General features: G+C 41.8%; 3 protein-coding genes and 1 long non-coding RNA gene across 10 annotated transcripts in view; 1 reads left to right on the forward strand and 3 right to left on the reverse strand.

Moving 5' to 3' along the window:
- The window catches only part of LOC141568817 (uncharacterized), a 302,708-nt gene that overhangs the window by 199,558 nt on the left and 85,058 nt on the right, over positions 1 to 18,092 (forward strand). The gene's annotated exons all lie outside the window — the stretch shown is intronic.
- LOC109455859 (uncharacterized) lies at positions 299 to 5,436 on the reverse strand. Of its 2 annotated transcripts, XM_074319606.1 has the most exons (3): positions 5,354 to 5,436; positions 5,220 to 5,323; positions 299 to 801 (listed from the first exon to the last, which is right to left on the reverse strand). In XM_074319606.1, the coding sequence occupies exons 1-3, from the start codon at positions 5,434 to 5,436 to the stop codon at positions 299 to 301; spliced, it is 690 nt and encodes a 229-aa protein (XP_074175707.1). The 2 variants fall into 2 exon arrangements, with proteins under 2 accessions (XP_074175707.1, XP_074175708.1); XM_074319607.1 differs by lacking the exons at positions 5,220 to 5,323; positions 5,354 to 5,436 and having other exon boundaries at positions 299 to 853.
- Positions 7,558 to 8,217, reverse strand: LOC141568830 (uncharacterized). Of its 2 annotated transcripts, XM_074319609.1 has the most exons (2): positions 8,031 to 8,217; positions 7,558 to 7,850 (listed from the first exon to the last, which is right to left on the reverse strand). In XM_074319609.1, the coding sequence occupies exons 1-2, from the start codon at positions 8,215 to 8,217 to the stop codon at positions 7,558 to 7,560; spliced, it is 480 nt and encodes a 159-aa protein (XP_074175710.1). The 2 variants fall into 2 exon arrangements, with proteins under 2 accessions (XP_074175710.1, XP_074175709.1); XM_074319608.1 differs by having other exon boundaries at positions 7,558 to 8,217.
- Positions 15,136 to 15,780, reverse strand: LOC109455860 (uncharacterized). 2 transcript variants are annotated; one of them, XM_074319498.1, is made up of 2 exons: positions 15,524 to 15,780; positions 15,136 to 15,367 (listed from the first exon to the last, which is right to left on the reverse strand). In XM_074319498.1, the coding sequence occupies exons 1-2, from the start codon at positions 15,778 to 15,780 to the stop codon at positions 15,136 to 15,138; spliced, it is 489 nt and encodes a 162-aa protein (XP_074175599.1). The 2 variants fall into 2 exon arrangements, with proteins under 2 accessions (XP_074175599.1, XP_074175598.1); XM_074319497.1 differs by having other exon boundaries at positions 15,136 to 15,780.

The raw sequence follows: 18,092 nt of genomic DNA on the forward strand, positions 1-18,092 counted from the left end.
GCCCCACAAGTGATGGAGACAATCTTCAGGTTTCTTAAGCATGAAGAATGGGTGTCCTGGAGACAAAGGGAGGGATGTTGGGGGGATGCAATTTATTAAGAGATTCTAAATGAATTCATTTGGAAGGAAGGGAGTTTAATTTGGCCAGAAGTTAGAATGTGGACCCATGATTTGTGGAACTAGGGTTTGCTTATGGGATCCAAGAAATCAATTCTCTTGAGCACTCCACATTTTTGAAAAGGTGGGTCTGCATCTCTGGGGAGGGAGGAGAAGGGGGGGGTGAGTTCAAAGCACAGATTCAGCAGCAAGAGGAGGCACAGCACATGGGGCGGGGGCAGGTCGCGATGACACAGGTGGGGCGATAGCAGTTGGTGTGGCAGGAGACCTGGCCACAGACTGGGCGGAGGCAGCAGCAGGGGCAGCAGCAGGGGCGGCAGCAGCTAGAGCCACAGCAGCTGGAACCACAGCAGGAGGGGCGGCAGCAGCTGGAGATGCAGCAGCTGGGGCGGCAGCAGCTGCTACCACAGCAGCTGGAACCACAGCAAGAGGGGCGGCAGCAGCTGGAGATGCAGCAGCTGGGGCGGCAGCAGGTGCTCTGGCAGCAGGTGGGACGGCAGCAGCTAGAGATGCAGCAGCTGGGCCTGCAGCAGCAGGAACCACAGCAGGAGGGGCGGCAGCAGCTGGACACACAGCAGCTGGGGCGGCAGCAGGTGGAACCACAGCAGCTGGGGCGGCAGCAGGTGGTCCTGCAGCAGGTGGTCTGGCAGCATCTGGGGCGGCAGCAGGTCTCCTGGCAGCAGCCTTGGCCACAGCCCTGGTCAGAGCAGACGGAGCCACAACGGGAGTTGACCATGGTGTCAGAGGATGGAGGGTCTGGGTGGGTTTCCAGGAGAGTGAGTTTCTTGAGTGTGATCTCTCCTTGCCCCCTGTTGCTTTTATACCCTGCTCAGGGCTACGATGACCATGTGCAGTGCTCTTTTTGTTGTTGTTTATCCTAATTGAAAATCAGTTCATTTTGGTAAATTAGATAATTGTGTTTTTCTGGTAAATGTTCCTATTTATAGGAAAGGTACCATTTCCTTTTCCTGGTGTATGATGAGGTATCCAATTTCATTAAAACCAAGTGAATCAGCGCCCATAATGTGTTCCTTTGTTTGATATGTCTTCTCAAGTAGACCCATTACGTGGCACTGTTTCATTGGATTTCACAAGTGTTAATTTTTCATTTATGTATTTGACTCCAGGATAATATGTTGGGAATGGATTTTATGATAACTAAATCTAGTAAAATAGGATGAAATACCCATCTCGGAAGTGGGGGGTCACTTGTGTGCAGTAAGGAATACTGAGATTCCTTTGGATTTCCTGGATTGTCAGTGAGATATAAAGGATCCTAACAAAGTTCCTGTCTGTTTTTTCTTGTGGAATTTATCCAATTTGAAACTGTTATAATGTAATGATTCACAGCTCTTAAATAGCGAAAACACATTGGCATGATGGGTCCCTTTTAAAATTATTATTGACATGGTCTTCAGAGATAGGATATCATAAGGGAGTATTTTTTTTTTATCTTATTTTGGTCAACATACCCAATGGAATATGTGTAATGGAAGTGTTATTGAAATATATTTTCTTATATTCTGAGCTATTATCTCTCAGCAAGTTAAGTTTGAGATATAAGGGTTAAGATTTCATCTCTGTCCCATAGGCCCTTAAATAAGACAAACAAGACCCATACATCGGTAACTATTTAGAGCATTGTGTGATTAGTAAGCAAAATAACAGCTATGTATTTAAATCCATAAACTTCTGATGAAATATGAGATAATACTAATAGTTACTATTTTTAAGTGCCTCCTGTTATGTCAGGTATCTTTTGAGTCTTCTATAATTGTTATCTTGTTTACACTTCACCAGAACTCTGTGAGGTAGAAACAATTTTTCTTAATTTCTTAGACATGAAGTAATTGAAGTTCAGACAGACTGAAGTCACACAGTCAGTAGGGAAGGTGGTTCTCTCCTTCTCTTCCAGAAGGGATGAATAATAATAATCCCATGTCATTTCTCATGCTGCTTCGTTTGTGTAAATGTGCTTTCTCCCTTGTCAACTTGGCCAACGCTTGCTCATACTTAAATGCCCGGTCCAGATACCAACTCATCTCTAATATCTGCCTTGATATCTATCACATTCAAACAAATTCTTCCCTCCTTTTTGCTCCAAGATATGCCTGTGATCTAGGATATTAACCATAATTGGTTAATGTCTTTTTCCAGTCCTTCTATATACCCCCATGTGGTTAGAGACTGTCTTATTCATATTTATAAACATGGTGCTTAGCAATTGCCCTAAATGAATGTTAGTTGAGTGAAGGTGTGATTCATTGAAAACACGGGGCATTTACTCACTCTTTAACATACTATAGATAGTCTAGATGGAAGGAGAAGAGAAGAAATAGCACTCAGTAATGGAGGCATGATTGGATAGGGGTATATTTTGGCTTTTGATGGAATAAATGACTCATCTGAGTGGTATGTGTAGGAGAGTAGAGAAAAATAACACTTCACTGATTGAATGAGGACAATTTAAGGATATTTTTGAATTTATACAAAGAGTGCGTATCATATCATCACAAAGTTGAGACAAAGGTGTGAACAAATATCTAGGATTTTTAAATATTATTTGGCTGGGGGTGGATGGTGTGATAGGAAGAGGAAAGAAAATGTAGGTGGGGTTAAAGTCTAGGGTGAGAGATGAATGCCTGTCTAGTTTGGTGTGACAACACGTGTGGTAACCAAGACATTGATGCAACAGACATTTCAAAGAGTCAGCCAGGACCACTTACAAAATGGGCAGTAGAGATATAAGAGGCCTCATCATAATAGGGGACTCATAACTTAATATTTTTTCAATTCAATTTTTCAGTTGCAACATAGACAATTTACAATTAGACTCTAAAAGTGAAAAGATAATCATTTATAATTTTAAAAATATATAGTAAAAAAAAGAACCCCACCATAAACAAAGTAAAAAGACAAATGGCTAGATGAAAAAAAGACTTGAAATTTATACCAAAGACAAAGGGTTCATGGCCTTAATATATGAAGCACTTCGAAAGTTAGATTAGAATGAAGGCCAAAGCTCTGACGGAAAAATAACGCAAATCTTTCTTCACCATATAAAGATACCCAATCTCATTCATAAGAGTAGAAATGAAATAATTTGGGATACCACTTCTCACCTGTAAGATTATGAAAAATTCACAATTTGACAACATTCCCTGATACTGAGACTATGTAGGAACAGGCCTGCTCACACATTTCCCGTGAAGATATGACAATAACTGGCAGCATAATTCTTTGGTTCAACTATCCCAATTCTATAAATTATCCAAAAGCTACTCAGGCAAAAAAAATACGAAAAAACGTTGCACAAGATTATTCATCGCAGTGCTATTTGTAAAAACAAAACAAAACAAAAGCTGGACACAATCAGAGTGTCCTTCAGTGGGGTGCTGGTGAATAAACTACAGTGTATCATGTAATGGAGTAATGTTCAGCTGTGAAAAGGACTAAGGAGTATCTCTACATGCTACTACGAGGTAATCGCCAGGATATATTATTAAGAGATGATAAAGCAGGTAGAGAAAAAGTAAGTATAGCGTTCTACAATGTGTCTAAAAGACCGAAGAAACAAATACAGAAAATATGTTTGCTTATATTACATCACTTTTTTAACTAATGGAAGAATAGAGAAAGAGGAGATGAGAAAACAGAAAAGGGGGGCTTACACATCCAGCCAAGCTGGAGTAACAGGGACTGGATTTACCCTCCTGCCTGAAACAACTAAAAAAACTGGTAAAATCAATGAAACTGGTTTTAGGCAGAGACTGTTAGACAGAGAACACTGGTGCCTTAGCGGGGAAACAAATGAGGTGATCCGTAGGATTGCCTCAGCTTATTTCTTGAAGAGTGTTCCAGGGTACAGCTGGCAGGGAGAACCAGGTAGAGCTTGGTAATTGTCCTGCCTTGAGGCGATGGAGCTGGGATGCAGGAGGCCGACAGCTAGAACCCACAGGGCAGAGTACCAGAGAGACGAGAGTTGCACCGAGAACCCCAAAGAGCTGCACAAGCTCTGCCTGAGAACTGACCAGTGCGTGCGTGAGAGGAAGCTATCCAGGACAGGTAAAGACCCTCCCCCAACCCCATAAAAGGCAGGAGGAACAATCCTTGGAGCTGACATTCATATTCTCATGAGCTGGAATAAAAAATCTTGAAATTCATGATTACTGTAAAGAGTATTGAATTGGGAGTGGGGCAGATTGTTTCCTAGAGTAAAGGCTGGTCCAGTCCCACCTCACACAGCTTCTAGTACGCAAGTCTCAAAAGGATCAAATTCCTAAGTAACTTAATTGCCTCCTAGAACAGGTTTTCCAAAAAGTTTTTCTTTGATTTTTATCCATGGATTCCTAAGAATATCTATTTTTTCCAATTACTGAAGAGACTACCAATGGAACCAAAGCTGTGACTGAGAGCTCAACTTCTGCTGTAAAATTGACAGAGCCGTGCTGTCTGTCCTACAGGTGTAGGTGAAAAAGCAATTGTCCCAACTGCATAGAAAATCATAAAGAAGAGTACCATTGTGCTGAATTTTCCATACAGGGAAGTGCTGGTTTATTTTGGCATAGAGTTATAACATAGGAAAATATGGGGAATAAGAATTCTGCAGGAGAATCTTCTTTGGACAATTTAGAGAGAGACTATAAAAACCTGTAATGTATAAATACTGAAATCCAAGTTCATTTTCTTGAGCTTGATGATCTGGTGCCCAAAAATTAAGAAGGAGAATTTGGGAGAATTGGTCAGTACAACCGTCGGTATGTTACAGCAAATTCACACTGGGATGAGAGGGAGACAGCCAGAGAGAGTAGACTTTGGACTGAGGCCAAAATGTGCTCACAGTCAGAGGGCCTGTTGTGGGCTCATTAAAATCGTGAGACCCAACTAAGGTGAGAAACATGAGCCTGTCCTAATGGTCGGCACAAAAGGAGGGTCTACACCTGTGAGGACCGAGGTACGCGGAGAGGGTGGACACAGGGCTGGGGGCTCAGCAGCAAGAGGGGGTGCAACACATGGGGCGGGGCAGGTGGCAATGACACAGGTGAGGTGATAGCAAGTGGTGTGGCAGGACACCTGGCCACAGACTGGGTGGGGACAGCAACAGGGTTGGCAGCAGTGGCTACAACAAAAGAGGTGGCAACGACAGCTAGCGATGCAACAACTGGGGCAACAGCAGGTGGACCAGCAACACACAGATTGGCAGCAGCTGGAAATGCAGCAACTTGACACATAGCACCTGCGGCGGCAGCAGGTCTCCTGGCAGCAGCCGTGGTCACAGCCCTGGTCAGAGCAGACGGAGTCACAGCAGGAGCTGACCATGGTGTCAATGAAAGGATTGGGGTTCCATGGGTGGTTATGAGTAGGGCTCCATGGGGGTGGTTTCTTGAGTTTGAATATGTCCTTAGATGGTTTTACAATGAGCAATACTCTTTCCTTGTTGTTTTTCCTACTGGGACATCAGTTAGTATTATTAATAATTGTGTTTATCAGGTTAAGAATGCCAAAATCTAGGGAAAGCACCGACTTCTTTTTACAGGATTACGATTCATTGAATCTCATCAAGTCACGTGAAACCACTTTTGTGTTTCTCCCTCTGTCTAATGTGTCTCCTAAATTAGAAATTCACATGGTATCCTATGATTGAGTTTTTACTCCTGCCACCTTTTTTCCTTTTTTGTGTATGACTCCATGACAATACTTTGAGGATGGCTATTACAGTGCAAAGTCTATGTTAAAGTGGAAAAATGCATGCTCCTGTCAGGTGAAGGGCTGATAAGGAAATAGGAGGAAAGACTCATTGTTGGGGTTACTGTGTACAATGTAGAGACTGATTTTTTACATATAAAGTGATATACACATATATAGTGAAGAGTGATGTATAATATATAGTAAATAGTGATGTGTAACATAGTAGTAAATGATATACAATGTATGTTAAATACATACATCTCTGTATCTCCAGATCTAATCTTTCACTATTTGTTTTATTCTCTCTCTCAGTACGCCTTTTGATATTTAGGAAGGTTTGTGTTTTGCGCTAATGGTTACCTCTATATACATATCTTTATATAATGCCAGATGAACCCAAATTTTTGGTTACTATCAATTGATTCTCTACTTTTAGAAACATTGAAATTACCGACTTATTTTATCACCTGTTCCTTCAGCATCAGATATGAACTCACAGTTAAGACCCATAGGCAATTGGCAAAATTTTTCTACTTCATGTATTCTCTTTCCTTTTCTCCATTTTCTGATAATTGTACTGTATCTATGTGTCAGTACATAGTCGTTACACACCACACTGCCCCGCTCATGTTCATCATTCATTCTTAGTTCTACAGGATGTATATAAAATGTCAGCTCCATGGATGCAGAGTTTTGTGTGTGTTGGTCCCTGTTGTTACCCCAGTACATTCATCAGTGTCTCCCACATAATAAATGTCTAACAAATACTTTTTGAATAAACAAGTGAAGAAATTAGCATTTGGAAGGATCGATGGAAGCAGACTTACTTTTCAGCGAAAACATTGGGCCCTCATTTCTGCATGGAAACAATTGACAGGCGCTCCATAGTACTCTCTGATGTGGCCAGGCTGTCTGCCATTTGCCAGTTTCCACCAAACCCATTGTCCTATCAAGGACCTACCTCACTCATCTGGGTTATCTGCCTGTCCCCTTGATGCATGTGCATTTGAACCTTTCCTATCCAAAGAAAGAGTGAGACGTGGCTGAGGTCCTGTTGTAAATGGGGGCGGAATCAGTGCACACTTGTATTGCTGTGTGGGTGACATCACTGAGTGCAAGGCTGAATAGACACCTGTAACCTGTGCTAAGCCGCACATTGCACAGACGTGATACCTGATGTGACGCAGGAAGCATGTATCGTGTTCTCTTTGCATTCATATACATAGAGTCCTCCAAACTTCTAGTTCTCGTTTGTTAATTTTTTACCTAAGACAGATGCATAGTGCTGGGTGATTTGCCCATGAAATAAAGAGGCACCTAGAAAAAATCAGGCAGTGAATAATGGAAACTGACTTTTACTGAGAAGCGACAAGACCATATTGTGTGTCCTACAAATACACTTGTCTAGAAACTGAAGACAGAATCTTAAGGGAGCAACAATCACACTGATTTTTAGTGCAGGGAAGTGTAACTTTATTTTGGTACAGAAATATATCAAGTTACAGAAAAGTACTAGAATAAGAAATTTAGGAGAATGATTTCACCAGTTGTCAGGTTGAAGGGTAAAATCTGTGACTGTGTACGTGCTCCAGGCCGTATCCATCTTCAGTAGCATGAACTGGTACCTCATTGGCATTACGAGGCCCAGTTCAGTTGAACAATATCAACCTTACTCCATGTGTCAGCACAAAAGGAGGGTCTACATCTGTGAGGACAGAGGTAAATGGAGGTAGTGGTTACAGGGCCGCGGGCTCAGCAGCAAGAGGAGGCACAGCACATGGGGCGGGGGCAGGTGGCGATGACACAGGTGGGGCGATAGCAGTTGGTGTGGCAGGAGACCTGGCCACAGACTGGGCGGAGGCAGCAGCAGGGGCAGCAGCAGGGGCGACAGCAGCTAGAACCACAGCAGCTGGAACCACAGCAGGAGGGACGACAGCAGCTAGAAATGCAACAGGAGGGGCGGCAGCAGCTGCTACCACAGCAGCTGGAACCACAGCAGGAGGGACGACAGCAGCTGGAGATGCAGCAGGTGGGGCGGCAGCAGGAGGAACCACAGCAGCTAGAACCACAGCAGGAGGGACGACAGCAGCTGGAGATGCAGCAGGTGGGGCGGCAGCAGGTGGAACCACAGCAGCTGGGGCGGCAGCAGGTGGAACCACAGCAGGAGGGGCGGCAGCAGCTGGAGATGCAGCAGCTGGGGCGGCAGCAGGTGGAACCACAGCAGCTGGGGCGGCAGCAGGTGGAACCACAGCAGCTGGGGCGGCAGCAGGTGGAACCACAGCAGCTGGGGCGGCAGCAGGTGGTCCTGCAGCAGGTGGTCTGGCAGCAGCTGGGGCGGCAGCAGGTCTCCTGGCAGCAGCCTTGGCCACAGCCCTGGTCAGAGCAGACAGAGCCACAACAAGAGTTGACCATGGTGTCAGAGGATGGAGGGTCTGGGTGGGTTTCCAGGAGAGTGCGGTTCTCAAGTTTGGGAGTCTCCTTGCCACATGTCCCCTTTTATACCCAGCTGAGGGACTTCCATGATTATGAAAAAACTATTTCCTTGTTTTTATGTTAATTACTAAATGAAATTAGTAAATTATATTATGGTATTTTTCTAAGAAGTAGTTATTTCCCTTTTCTCAAGTTCTCACATGAATCACCATTTATGTTTCTCCTTTGCTTGCAGTGTCACAAGATTTCACTCCCTGAATATTATGTGACTCAGGCAGGTCACTATCCCTTGTCTGTTTCTCATCTTTGTGTGATTTTGGGAGAGCTTCTGTTGGGGCTAGGATCTCTGGTGGAAAAATTTGTGTATCAATCAGATGGAATGCTGGTAGGAAAGAAGGAAGTAAGCGCATCTTTCTGAGTGTGAGAAATGAGGAAACATATGATTCATTGTTTGTATTCTGGGTGTCCATTGTGCTAGTGAAGTTACTAGGATATTCCAAGCTGTGTTATTTTTCATCAGCCTGATGCACTTTGAAACAGTTAGCAAAGACTTATCTAGGATAGATCAGTGTTGATTTTTAGAAATCTTTCTGCTGGGGTAGAGTAATTGGGATGACAGTTTTTGATCTGCCTTTTGAAATATCAAAATAGGTCATGGTTATACTTTATGGAGGTTTCATTAACATTTTTTTCAAATATCCTAAGCTAAAAAGTCTAGTAGTTTTTGTAGTATCACTTCTCTGTAAGATTTTCTTAGATGAATTAAGGGGATATAAATGGCATATTCATCATCCTACATGTATTTACACAGAAAATTGCATCCATAAAGTTTTGTAATCAAAGCCTCAGATGATTATACTCTAAAATAAGAGGTCTTCCTCAGTGCCACAGGCATTCAGGGAAAAATACATTCAAAGGAAGAACCCACATGTCTTAACCTTCATGCTGCTCCAACTTAATGGAGCAGAGTGCGTGATTAACATACTGTGATATTGTGATTGATAACAAGAAATATCTGTTTGGTGTTTGACCCAGTTCCTGGCACAGGGCTCCTAAAACCCTTGGAATTTCCTGTGATAGGAGCGAGGAAGGTGTCTTTTGTAATATCAATGAAGTGATTTTGGAAACCAACCTTGTGATTGGAGGATTGGAACTTTCAGTGCCAGCCACACTAAACCTCTGTGGAGGGGATAGGGGTTGAATGTCAAATTAATCACCAGTGGTCAATGATTTAATCAATTGTGACTATGTAATGAAGCCTCCATAAGAACCCAGAAGGATGAGGTTCACAGAGCACATGGGTTGGGGAACATGTAGAGGGGAAGGGAAGGGAATGCACTTGGAGAGGGCATGGAAGCTGTGCTCCTTTCCCCGTACCTGCCCTATGCATCTCTTTCGTCCAGCTATTCCTGAGTTATCTTTTTATGAAAAACCTATGCTCTGGTAACTAAAATGCTTCTCTGAGTTTTGTGAGCCACTTGAGCAAATTAGTCTAACCTGAGGAGGGCGTTGTGGGAATCTCTGATTTATATCCAGTCAGTCACAAGTATAGGTGACAACATGGGATGGCGACTGGCTTCTGAAGTGGGGGTGGCAGTCTCGTGGGACTAAAGCCTTAACCTGTAGAATCTGATGCTATCTCTGGGTAGACGTTGTCAGAATTGAGTTGAATTGTAGGACACCCAGGTGGTGTCTGGAGCATTGCTTGTGGGAGGTGTGGGGAAATCAGTGGAGCTGGGTCCAGAACCTAATTTACATATAAAAATGGTACATGACACTTCTATGAAGTCATTAAAAATCCCATTGTCGGTAAACATGTATGGACATATATTCTGCGGAGCTTCCATCAAATTCCCTTTTATGGGCCTAAGGACCTCTTGAAATTCACTATTCATATAATATTTTCCTTTTTTTTTTTTAATTGGCTGTGACCATGTATATTTTCCTAAATAGTTCAAACTAAGATCTGTAGTCCCTTCCACATATTACTTATATTGCAATAAAGGAAAAGAATATATAACATTTAAACAATTCCCTTAGAATTTACCTGTATGCCCCCAACATGCTTGCTCACTGTTTAATTTTTCTTTTAGAGAATAGGGACTGTACATACCCAGTAAAGTTGCCTCAAGCTGGGTAATTGAATTATGATTTGATGCCACCGTAGCCCATTTTCCCAAGGGGCTAGAAACTTTTTCCCCATCCCCAACTCTCTCTACTCTTTGAATTAACCCTCTGATCAGGCCCACTGAGCTGGGCTGTGGGTTGCATCACTCCCTCTGTATCCCAGCATGGCTGAGACATGAAAAGAAAATCATCCCTCTGGCAGGAGTACAGGAACACTTCAAGGTTGCTTTGCATCATCTCGGATGGGAAGAAGTGAAAAATAAAAACCAAAACAAAGTAGTCTCTGGAGAAAAGTTTTTATACTTTGCATCTTTTATATTTTAAATTTTAATTTAAACCTTTTGAATATCCTGTGTGTGCGTGTACATATGTGTTTAAAAAGGAAGACACATAGTGAGACATATCCCTCCCACCTTTCTTCCCAGGTCCCCTTCTTGAAGGCAGGCAGAGTTAAGTATCTGGAGATACTTAATCCATAAGAAACCAATAGGAATATTTATTCATTTCCTTCACTTGTACAAATGGTAGCATATCAGCTCTTCCTGCTTTGCTGGTTTCCCTTGAAACATTCACATAGCATGTACACAGCTTTGCCATTCTTTTTCTTTTACAGTAGCATAGTATTCCATGTAATGAAGGTAACATAATTTATTGAGGCAATCTGCATTGTTGGACATTTAGTTTGTTTCCAGTCTTTTGATAGTATATACAGCGCTGCAGTGAATAAGCTTGTTCATGCATAATTTCACATGTGAGTATTTTCTGTAAGATAAATTCCTAAAGAAATAGAATTACAGGATCAAAGAGTATTTCATTTATAGTGTTTGTTAGACAATGCCAACTTCACCTTCCATAGAGATTGTGCCGGTTTACTCTTCTAGCGCTGTGTGAGTGCTTGTTTTTCTCCATTTTTATTAACACAGCGATACACGTGATACACAGATACATATAGTCATCTATCAATACATACCGGGGGTGCCAAAAAAATGTATACAAGTGGACACTTTGGTCAACATTGCTCAAGCAGTAGTTCGCCATAATCAGAAGTGTCTGGACGCTGATGGGAACCACTTTGAGCACCTCTTGTAATTGCAGGAGTCAAATATGACTTGTGTTCATCTTTTGTTATCGGTATATATTGAGTATTACAATTTTAATACAGTTTTTCTTTCCTAAAATGTGTATAGACTTTTTGGCACCCTCTGTATACAGACATCTGTCTGCCTTTCTTTCTGTCTGTCTTTCTTTATGCCTATCTATCTATCTATCTGTCTGTCTGTCTGTCTGTCTGTCTATCTATCTATCTCAATATGATAGATAGGTGTAAACGTTTCTCCATGTGATTTGAATTTGCATTTCTCTTATTGTGAGATTGAGCAGCTCTTCAAATGTTTAAGAGCTATTTGTATTTCCTTTTGTATAAGGAAAATTGTAGAAAACCTTCTATATTTGTAATTTATGTTTTTGTTTTTCTACTGGGTTTAGTCTTCATACACTGATTTTTGCAGGAAATCGTACATAAAAATTAGCCATTTTATGTCATGTGAATTTCAAATCTTTTTACTAGTTTGTCTTTTTTACTTTGCTTATGTGGTTTTTGCCACATAGATGTTTACTTTTGATACAGTCAAATTTATTAATTTTTTCTTTTATGGCTTTTGGGATTGGTGTCATACTTAGAAAGGCTTTTCCTGTTGCAAATTTGCATAAACATGGTCTCATAGTTTTTTCTGTTATGTTCAAAGTTTCATGTTTACTAGTTTCAAATATTAATCCATTAGGAATTTATACTGTTGTGAGATAATGAGTTTTAGATGTTTTTCAAATTTGTTATGACCATAGCCCAACACCGTTTTTTAAACAATACATTTTTCCCCTACTGATTTGAAATGCCACCTTTTCATATACAGTATTCCCTCATGTATTTTCTATTTCTGGACTTGCTTTTTCAATTTCTTTAATGGTTTTTCACGCACTAGTACCACAAGCATCAATTATAGGATTAACTTACTCTTAATGGTTATCAAGTCCAAGCACACCTCACTAGATTAAGGCAATATGCCAGTGAACTCAAATGTCTGTGTGGCCAAGCACTAAATGTATACTGGGTTCCCTGCCATGAGAAAGTAAATTGCACCTGGCTGGACTCTGACACTGGCGTTGTAAAGAATGCATTAATTGAGCCTGTAATTGCATACCAGTCTTGACAGCCTTGTTGTGCTTCCTGTAAAGTTCTTACATATTCGTTACAGCTGACGCAATCAGGGAAATGATCTTGTTTAATCACCAAGATTCCACTGTTAACCTCTAGGAACTGTACTGGCCAGACAGGACTGTTAAAGGGAGTTCAAGGGCTTAAAACTCTTACTTCAGCTATTTCCTTAATCAGAATAGTCATCTCTTGTTGCTCTTCTGGAATTTATATTGCTTAGTATTTGCTACCTAGAAGGGCTTGAGCAATTCCAAAGGTACATATTTAACATGGCCAAATTTTAATTTACTTAAAATCCATCTCACTGTGCATTCAGGTAAACTTGATGGGACCACAGAATAATCACTCCAGTCACACTTTCCCATTAATAACCATTTCTACCTTGGTTTTCTCTACCACAATATCTCCAGTCTCACTTTTGGAGCATCCAGAGCACCATAACTCTCCCTGATGGGAATTACTGTATGCTGAGTGCCTGCAGACAGCACTCCTAAGAAGTATGCATGCCACCTTTTTGGCTACTTCACCCAAATCCTTGCATAGGCCTTGAGACCTATGGGGTAACTGTGCCTTGCTGGAATGAGCCCTGGGTACGGAGCTTTTCTTGTTGCTTTCTTTATACTCTAGCCACACTTTTGTAAATCGCCCTTTTATTACCCAGACTCAGTGTGCCATCTTGTTCCCACTGTGATGTAGTTCTGGTAAAAACAGGAAATTATAAGCCTCATATACTTTAATACTGAAAAAGGGAGTATTAAAACCTACGTTCTTTGATTTAGGCCTAGCTAATAAAATATAATGTTAAAACCAGAACCTGCATCCTGTAATTATCAGTTATTAAGGAAGAACATATGGGAGGATAAAAGATTTGTTAATTCCAGTATATGGCAATACAGAGCTGTAGAACATTTATAGAGTAAGCTGAAAAGGTGAAGCTGAAAAATGTCTGTGAGACTCTTCTATGATTTACTAAGACTGTAACACTCAACTTGTGTTGGGGTGAAACCCACTTGATATCATCCTCTGTCCAGTTTGTCTCTTGAAACCTTAAATTTTTTTTAAAAAATTTTCCGAAATAACAATCTACTCTTAGTTACACTTGTTAAGTTATTTGAAAATATAGCAAATATGTAGAACTCTGATATATGAAAATTTGAGTTTAAAATGTTTTTAATATACTTCAGATTATGAACCAAAACTTATAGACCCTTATATTTGTATAAAAATATTATTGTATATATTGTGACACATTTATGATCCTAAGGAGGATCATTCTTACCTGAGTTTTGGTGATGAGAAAACTGAGTCTCAAAGAAATATCCTGCACATTCTCTTAAGTAACACCAAGCAAGGCAATAAAAGCCTAAAATGAGAGGGTAAAACCATCAAGAAGATGGGAAATTTCAATATCATGAGAGGTTAAAATTAGGAAGGAGTTTCAGTCTTGAAATACTAAAAATTTGAGCATCTCTTTATAAAAAGTTCTAGAATTGTGATGGAAAAGTTGCTATGGACTTTATAAACATCCAGATACCTGAATTTAGATGGTTCACGTAGTATTCTGAGAGAAAGTTTATTGTTTAAAGAGGAGAAAAGGAGAAAGGGAGGGGGTGTAGGAGGGAAGGAGGAAGGAAACAAGGGAGAAAGGAGAGGGAGAAAGAAAGGAAAAAGTACTTGAGCTGGACAGAACCCCCACAATTCACACAACCCAGTAATGGGGCATACTGGAAGTAGAACTATAGTCAAGTGAAATTTAGATGTCTCTATGATCTATGCATTGAAGATTTTAAGGGACATTTGAGACGTACGAGTATATCAAAGTTATAGGGGACAGTGAAACAATTATACAAACTTTCTTTGCTCTTTTGTCAAAGAGAACACTATGCTAAGGTAGTGTTCTAGCCTAGGTAGCGTTTCAATAGCAGTAACAATAAAAATGATATTTTTGAGAGCTTGCATTATGTGCCCCAGTCTATGCTAAGTGTATTACATGGATTATGTCTTTGAGCCTTTGAAGAACATAATGTATTATTCCCATTTCACAGAGAAAAAAACTGAGGCTTGAAGAGGTTAAATAACTTTGCCCATGTCATTCAACAAATGTCCGGCGGAGTCTCAGTTCTAGCATAGTTAACTACTCTTGAATTTGCTCTCCTGCATTTGAAGCAAGATTCCTTGATGTGAAGTGCTAGGGAAGGGCACACATACACACATGCACACACACATCAAATCATTAACAAATCAGGAGATTTCAATATTGGGGAAATAGCTGTTTATTAAGAACATATGGAAACAGTGTTATGTGAGATCATCACATTCAGCTTATACTTAGATAAAACATTGCTGGTATAAAAATAGATGCATCTGGGCCTGGGTTAAAATCATTGGACAAGTGTGTTTTCATCTATCATTTCCTAGAACTGAACACCAACTCTGAATGCGAAATCAGAAGAAGAGTTGGCAGCTAAAAGTTCATTCCCCTGTCACTGACTGGCTCCAACACATTTTATATGACTCATGAGGACATCCATGGTGTGACAAAGATTACAGGCAGAGATTCAGCAGCAGGAAGAAGCACAGCACATGGGGCGGGGGCAGGTGGCGATGACACAGGTGGGGCGATAGCAGTTGGTGTGGCAGGAGACCTGGCCACAGACTGGGCGGAGGCAGCAGCAGGGGCAGCAGCAGGGGCGACAGCAGCTAGAACCACAGCAGCTGGAACCACAGCAGGAGGGGCGACAGCAGCTAGAAATGCAGCAGCTGGGGCGGCAGCAGCAGGAGCCGCAGCAGCTGGGCCTGCAGCAGCTGGGGTGGCAGCAGCTAGAGATGCAGCAGGTGGGCCTGCAGCAGCAGGAGCCACAGCAGGAGGGGCGGCAGCAGCTGGAGCCACAGCAGCTGGAGCCACAGCAGCTGGAGCCACAGCAGCTGGGGCGGCAGCAGCTGGACACACAGCAGCTGGGGCGGCAGCAGCTGGAGATGCAGCAGCTGGGGCGGCAGCAGGTGGAACCACAGCAGCTGGGGCGGCAGCAGGTGGAACCACAGCAGCTGGGGCGGCAGCAGGTGGAACCACAGCAGCTGGGGCGGCAGCAGGTGGTCCTGCAGCAGGTGGTCTGGCAGCAGCTGGGGCGGCAGCAGGTCTCCTGGCAGCAGCCTTGGCCACAGCCCTGGTCAGAGCAGACGGAGCCACAACGGGAGTTGACCATGGTGTCAGAGGGTGGAGGGTCTGGGTGGGTTTCCAGGAGAGTGAGTTTCTCGAGTTTGGGAGTCTCCTCATGCCACATCCTCTTATATACTGCCCGAACAGGGTGAGTTGTCAGCACGTTTTCCTTGTTTTTGTTTACCTAATGTTTCAGTAAGATCAGATTACACAATAATGTTTATCCATTTAATGGTTTAAACTTGTTGGAAATAACATTTTCCTTTCCAGGTATGATAAATTCTATCTGATTTGCTCTTCCTCTGATTCACACCTGCTGGCATCTTCTGGACCACACTCTCCTCGTCTTCCTCCACAGAGGGCTGTCATGTGATATTTGGCATTCAGAGTTACATTTCCTACTTGTCCCCCCACCCCCGCGTATCCGTTATCAAGGTGGGATTTGGGCAGATGCATTTCTGGTTGTGCATTTCTTCCAATGACTAATGGAGAAGAAATCCCATCTCCATAGTGTGGCATCTGGCATGGGACAAGAGAAAAATGACCCCTGTGGGTCCTTTTTGAGCAATGAGGAAGGGGACAGCGCTACATGTGTGTGATATTGGGGACCTCTACCCCACTGGAATGGGCTCCCTTAGATGTTTCAAACCTTGGATCAAGTTCTTACCCTAAAAATCCCGGCAGGCAATTTATCGCTATGATTCCTGTGCCTACAACAGTCCATCGCTCACTAAGGAGTTACTTTGCTGTCATACATGTTTGTTCACATCTCGCCAGCTGGTCTCTTAGGTTTTGGAAGACATAACCTCATGTTTCACTCCTCGTCTCATTCTTAATTAAAAATATTTCTTCAGTGGACAAAAGAAAATTAAAATGTTGAATCAGAATGTCCCTCTCCTCAGAACTTATCTCCAGAGCTGGGAAATCTACAGCACAAGATTTTTGGATTAATTTGAAACGTGCTTGTATTTTAGTCAATTCTACCTTATTTAATTACTATTTGCACTTATCCTCTATTTGGTGATCGTCCAACTTGAGCGTGCATCAGAATCCTCTGAGGGCTTATTAAAAAGGGGACACTCCTCCCAGAGTTTCTGATTGCAGGGCAGAGCTTACGGTCCAGCTCTTCTAACAAGTATCCAGACGAGACTGATGCTGAAGGTCCAAGAACCACACTTAGAGACTGCCTGCTGTATTCTGTTCACTCAAACTTTTCAGAAGTGCCTGTATCCAATTCCTGCCCTGTTTATAAAGCAGATCTGTCAAGTGGATAATCTGAGAGACACAAGTTGCCAGTCATTGCGGTTGCATGTGATTTAGTTGCGATTACACATGTGATTTAGAGTCTCCTCCCAGGGAATTTACAGTTTGCTGAGAAGACCACACACACACACACACACACACACACACACACACACACACACAACTATAATACAACATGGAAAAGCAACATCAAATGACAGTAGTGTAATTTAACTAAAAGACTTGTACTTAAGGCAAATTAGCCAACCTAACAATTTGGGAAAGACAGATTTATTCATAAATACATATTTCTAGTCACTGTTTTACATTTGTTTTCCATGCTTTATTTTACATTTTAGATAAAATTTGCATACATTGAACTGCATGAATCCTAAGTGTACAATGTAATGAATGTTGATAGACACATCCATGTAACCCCACACCTAGCAAGTATACCATTATACTGGAAAGTTCCCACATGTGACTTCAGTAAACTCCCCAATACCATAGAGGCACCCACTGTTTTAATATTTTTCACCTTGGATTAGTTACGATCTCGAACTTCAAACAAAAGATAGTAAATTATAATATAGTATAATTTCTTTTTTGTCTGACACCTTGAGCTTGGTATATGGCCGTGAGAATTGCTAATGTTGATGCATGAATCACTAGGGCATTCAGAACTGTTCTAATAGTACGAAGGTTTAATGCTGTTACCAGCTGTTTCATGGTAGGGTGACCAGCTGTTTCTGTTTGCTTGGGACTGAGGGGTGTCTGAGAACTCAGGACCCTCAGTGTTAAAATTAGGAAAGTCCCAGGTGAACAAAAACAAGTTAGTCACCCTTTAATGACATCTTTAAATGTCTTAATTGGGACATTTAAAGACCAAGCCCCTTGCAATATCTTTATCACAACAACTTACTTAGCAAACGCTTGATTTACATGTTTCAATTTTATAGGTCTGTGTTTGTAGAGCTAGAGGACAGGAGATGTTGAAATAGTTATATTGTGAGGCAACATGGTGTCCCGAGGGGAGAGATGGTCACTTGATTCGCTATGAGATGCTGAGGGAAAAGAAAAATGAAAAAAAAAATATTTAAAAAAGAGTTTTTGATT

This window comes from Rhinolophus sinicus, linkage group LG15 (genome assembly GCF_036562045.2).
Source record: "Rhinolophus sinicus isolate RSC01 linkage group LG15, ASM3656204v1, whole genome shotgun sequence".
In the NCBI taxonomy this organism is placed as follows: domain Eukaryota; kingdom Metazoa; phylum Chordata; class Mammalia; order Chiroptera; family Rhinolophidae; genus Rhinolophus; species Rhinolophus sinicus.

Excerpts from the sequence above, each read along its gene's own strand:
- LOC109455859 (XM_074319606.1), bottom strand. The coding sequence starts at position 5,436 with ATGGTCAGCTCCTGCTGTGACTCCGTCTGCTCTGACCAGGGCTGTGAC. Across the intron at positions 5,324-5,353 it reads GAGACCTGCTGCCGCCGCAG|CTGCTGCCAATCTGTGTGTT; the intron begins GTGCTATGTGTC and ends CTGCATTTCCAG. Across the intron at positions 802-5,219 it reads TAGCCACTGCTGCCAACCCT|GCTGCTGCCAGGAGACCTGC; the intron begins GTTGCTGTCCCC and ends GCTGTGGCCAAG.
- LOC141568830 (XM_074319608.1), bottom strand. The coding sequence starts at position 8,217 with ATGGTCAACTCTTGTTGTGGCTCTGTCTGCTCTGACCAGGGCTGTGGC.
- LOC109455860 (XM_074319497.1), bottom strand. The coding sequence starts at position 15,780 with ATGGTCAACTCCCGTTGTGGCTCCGTCTGCTCTGACCAGGGCTGTGGC.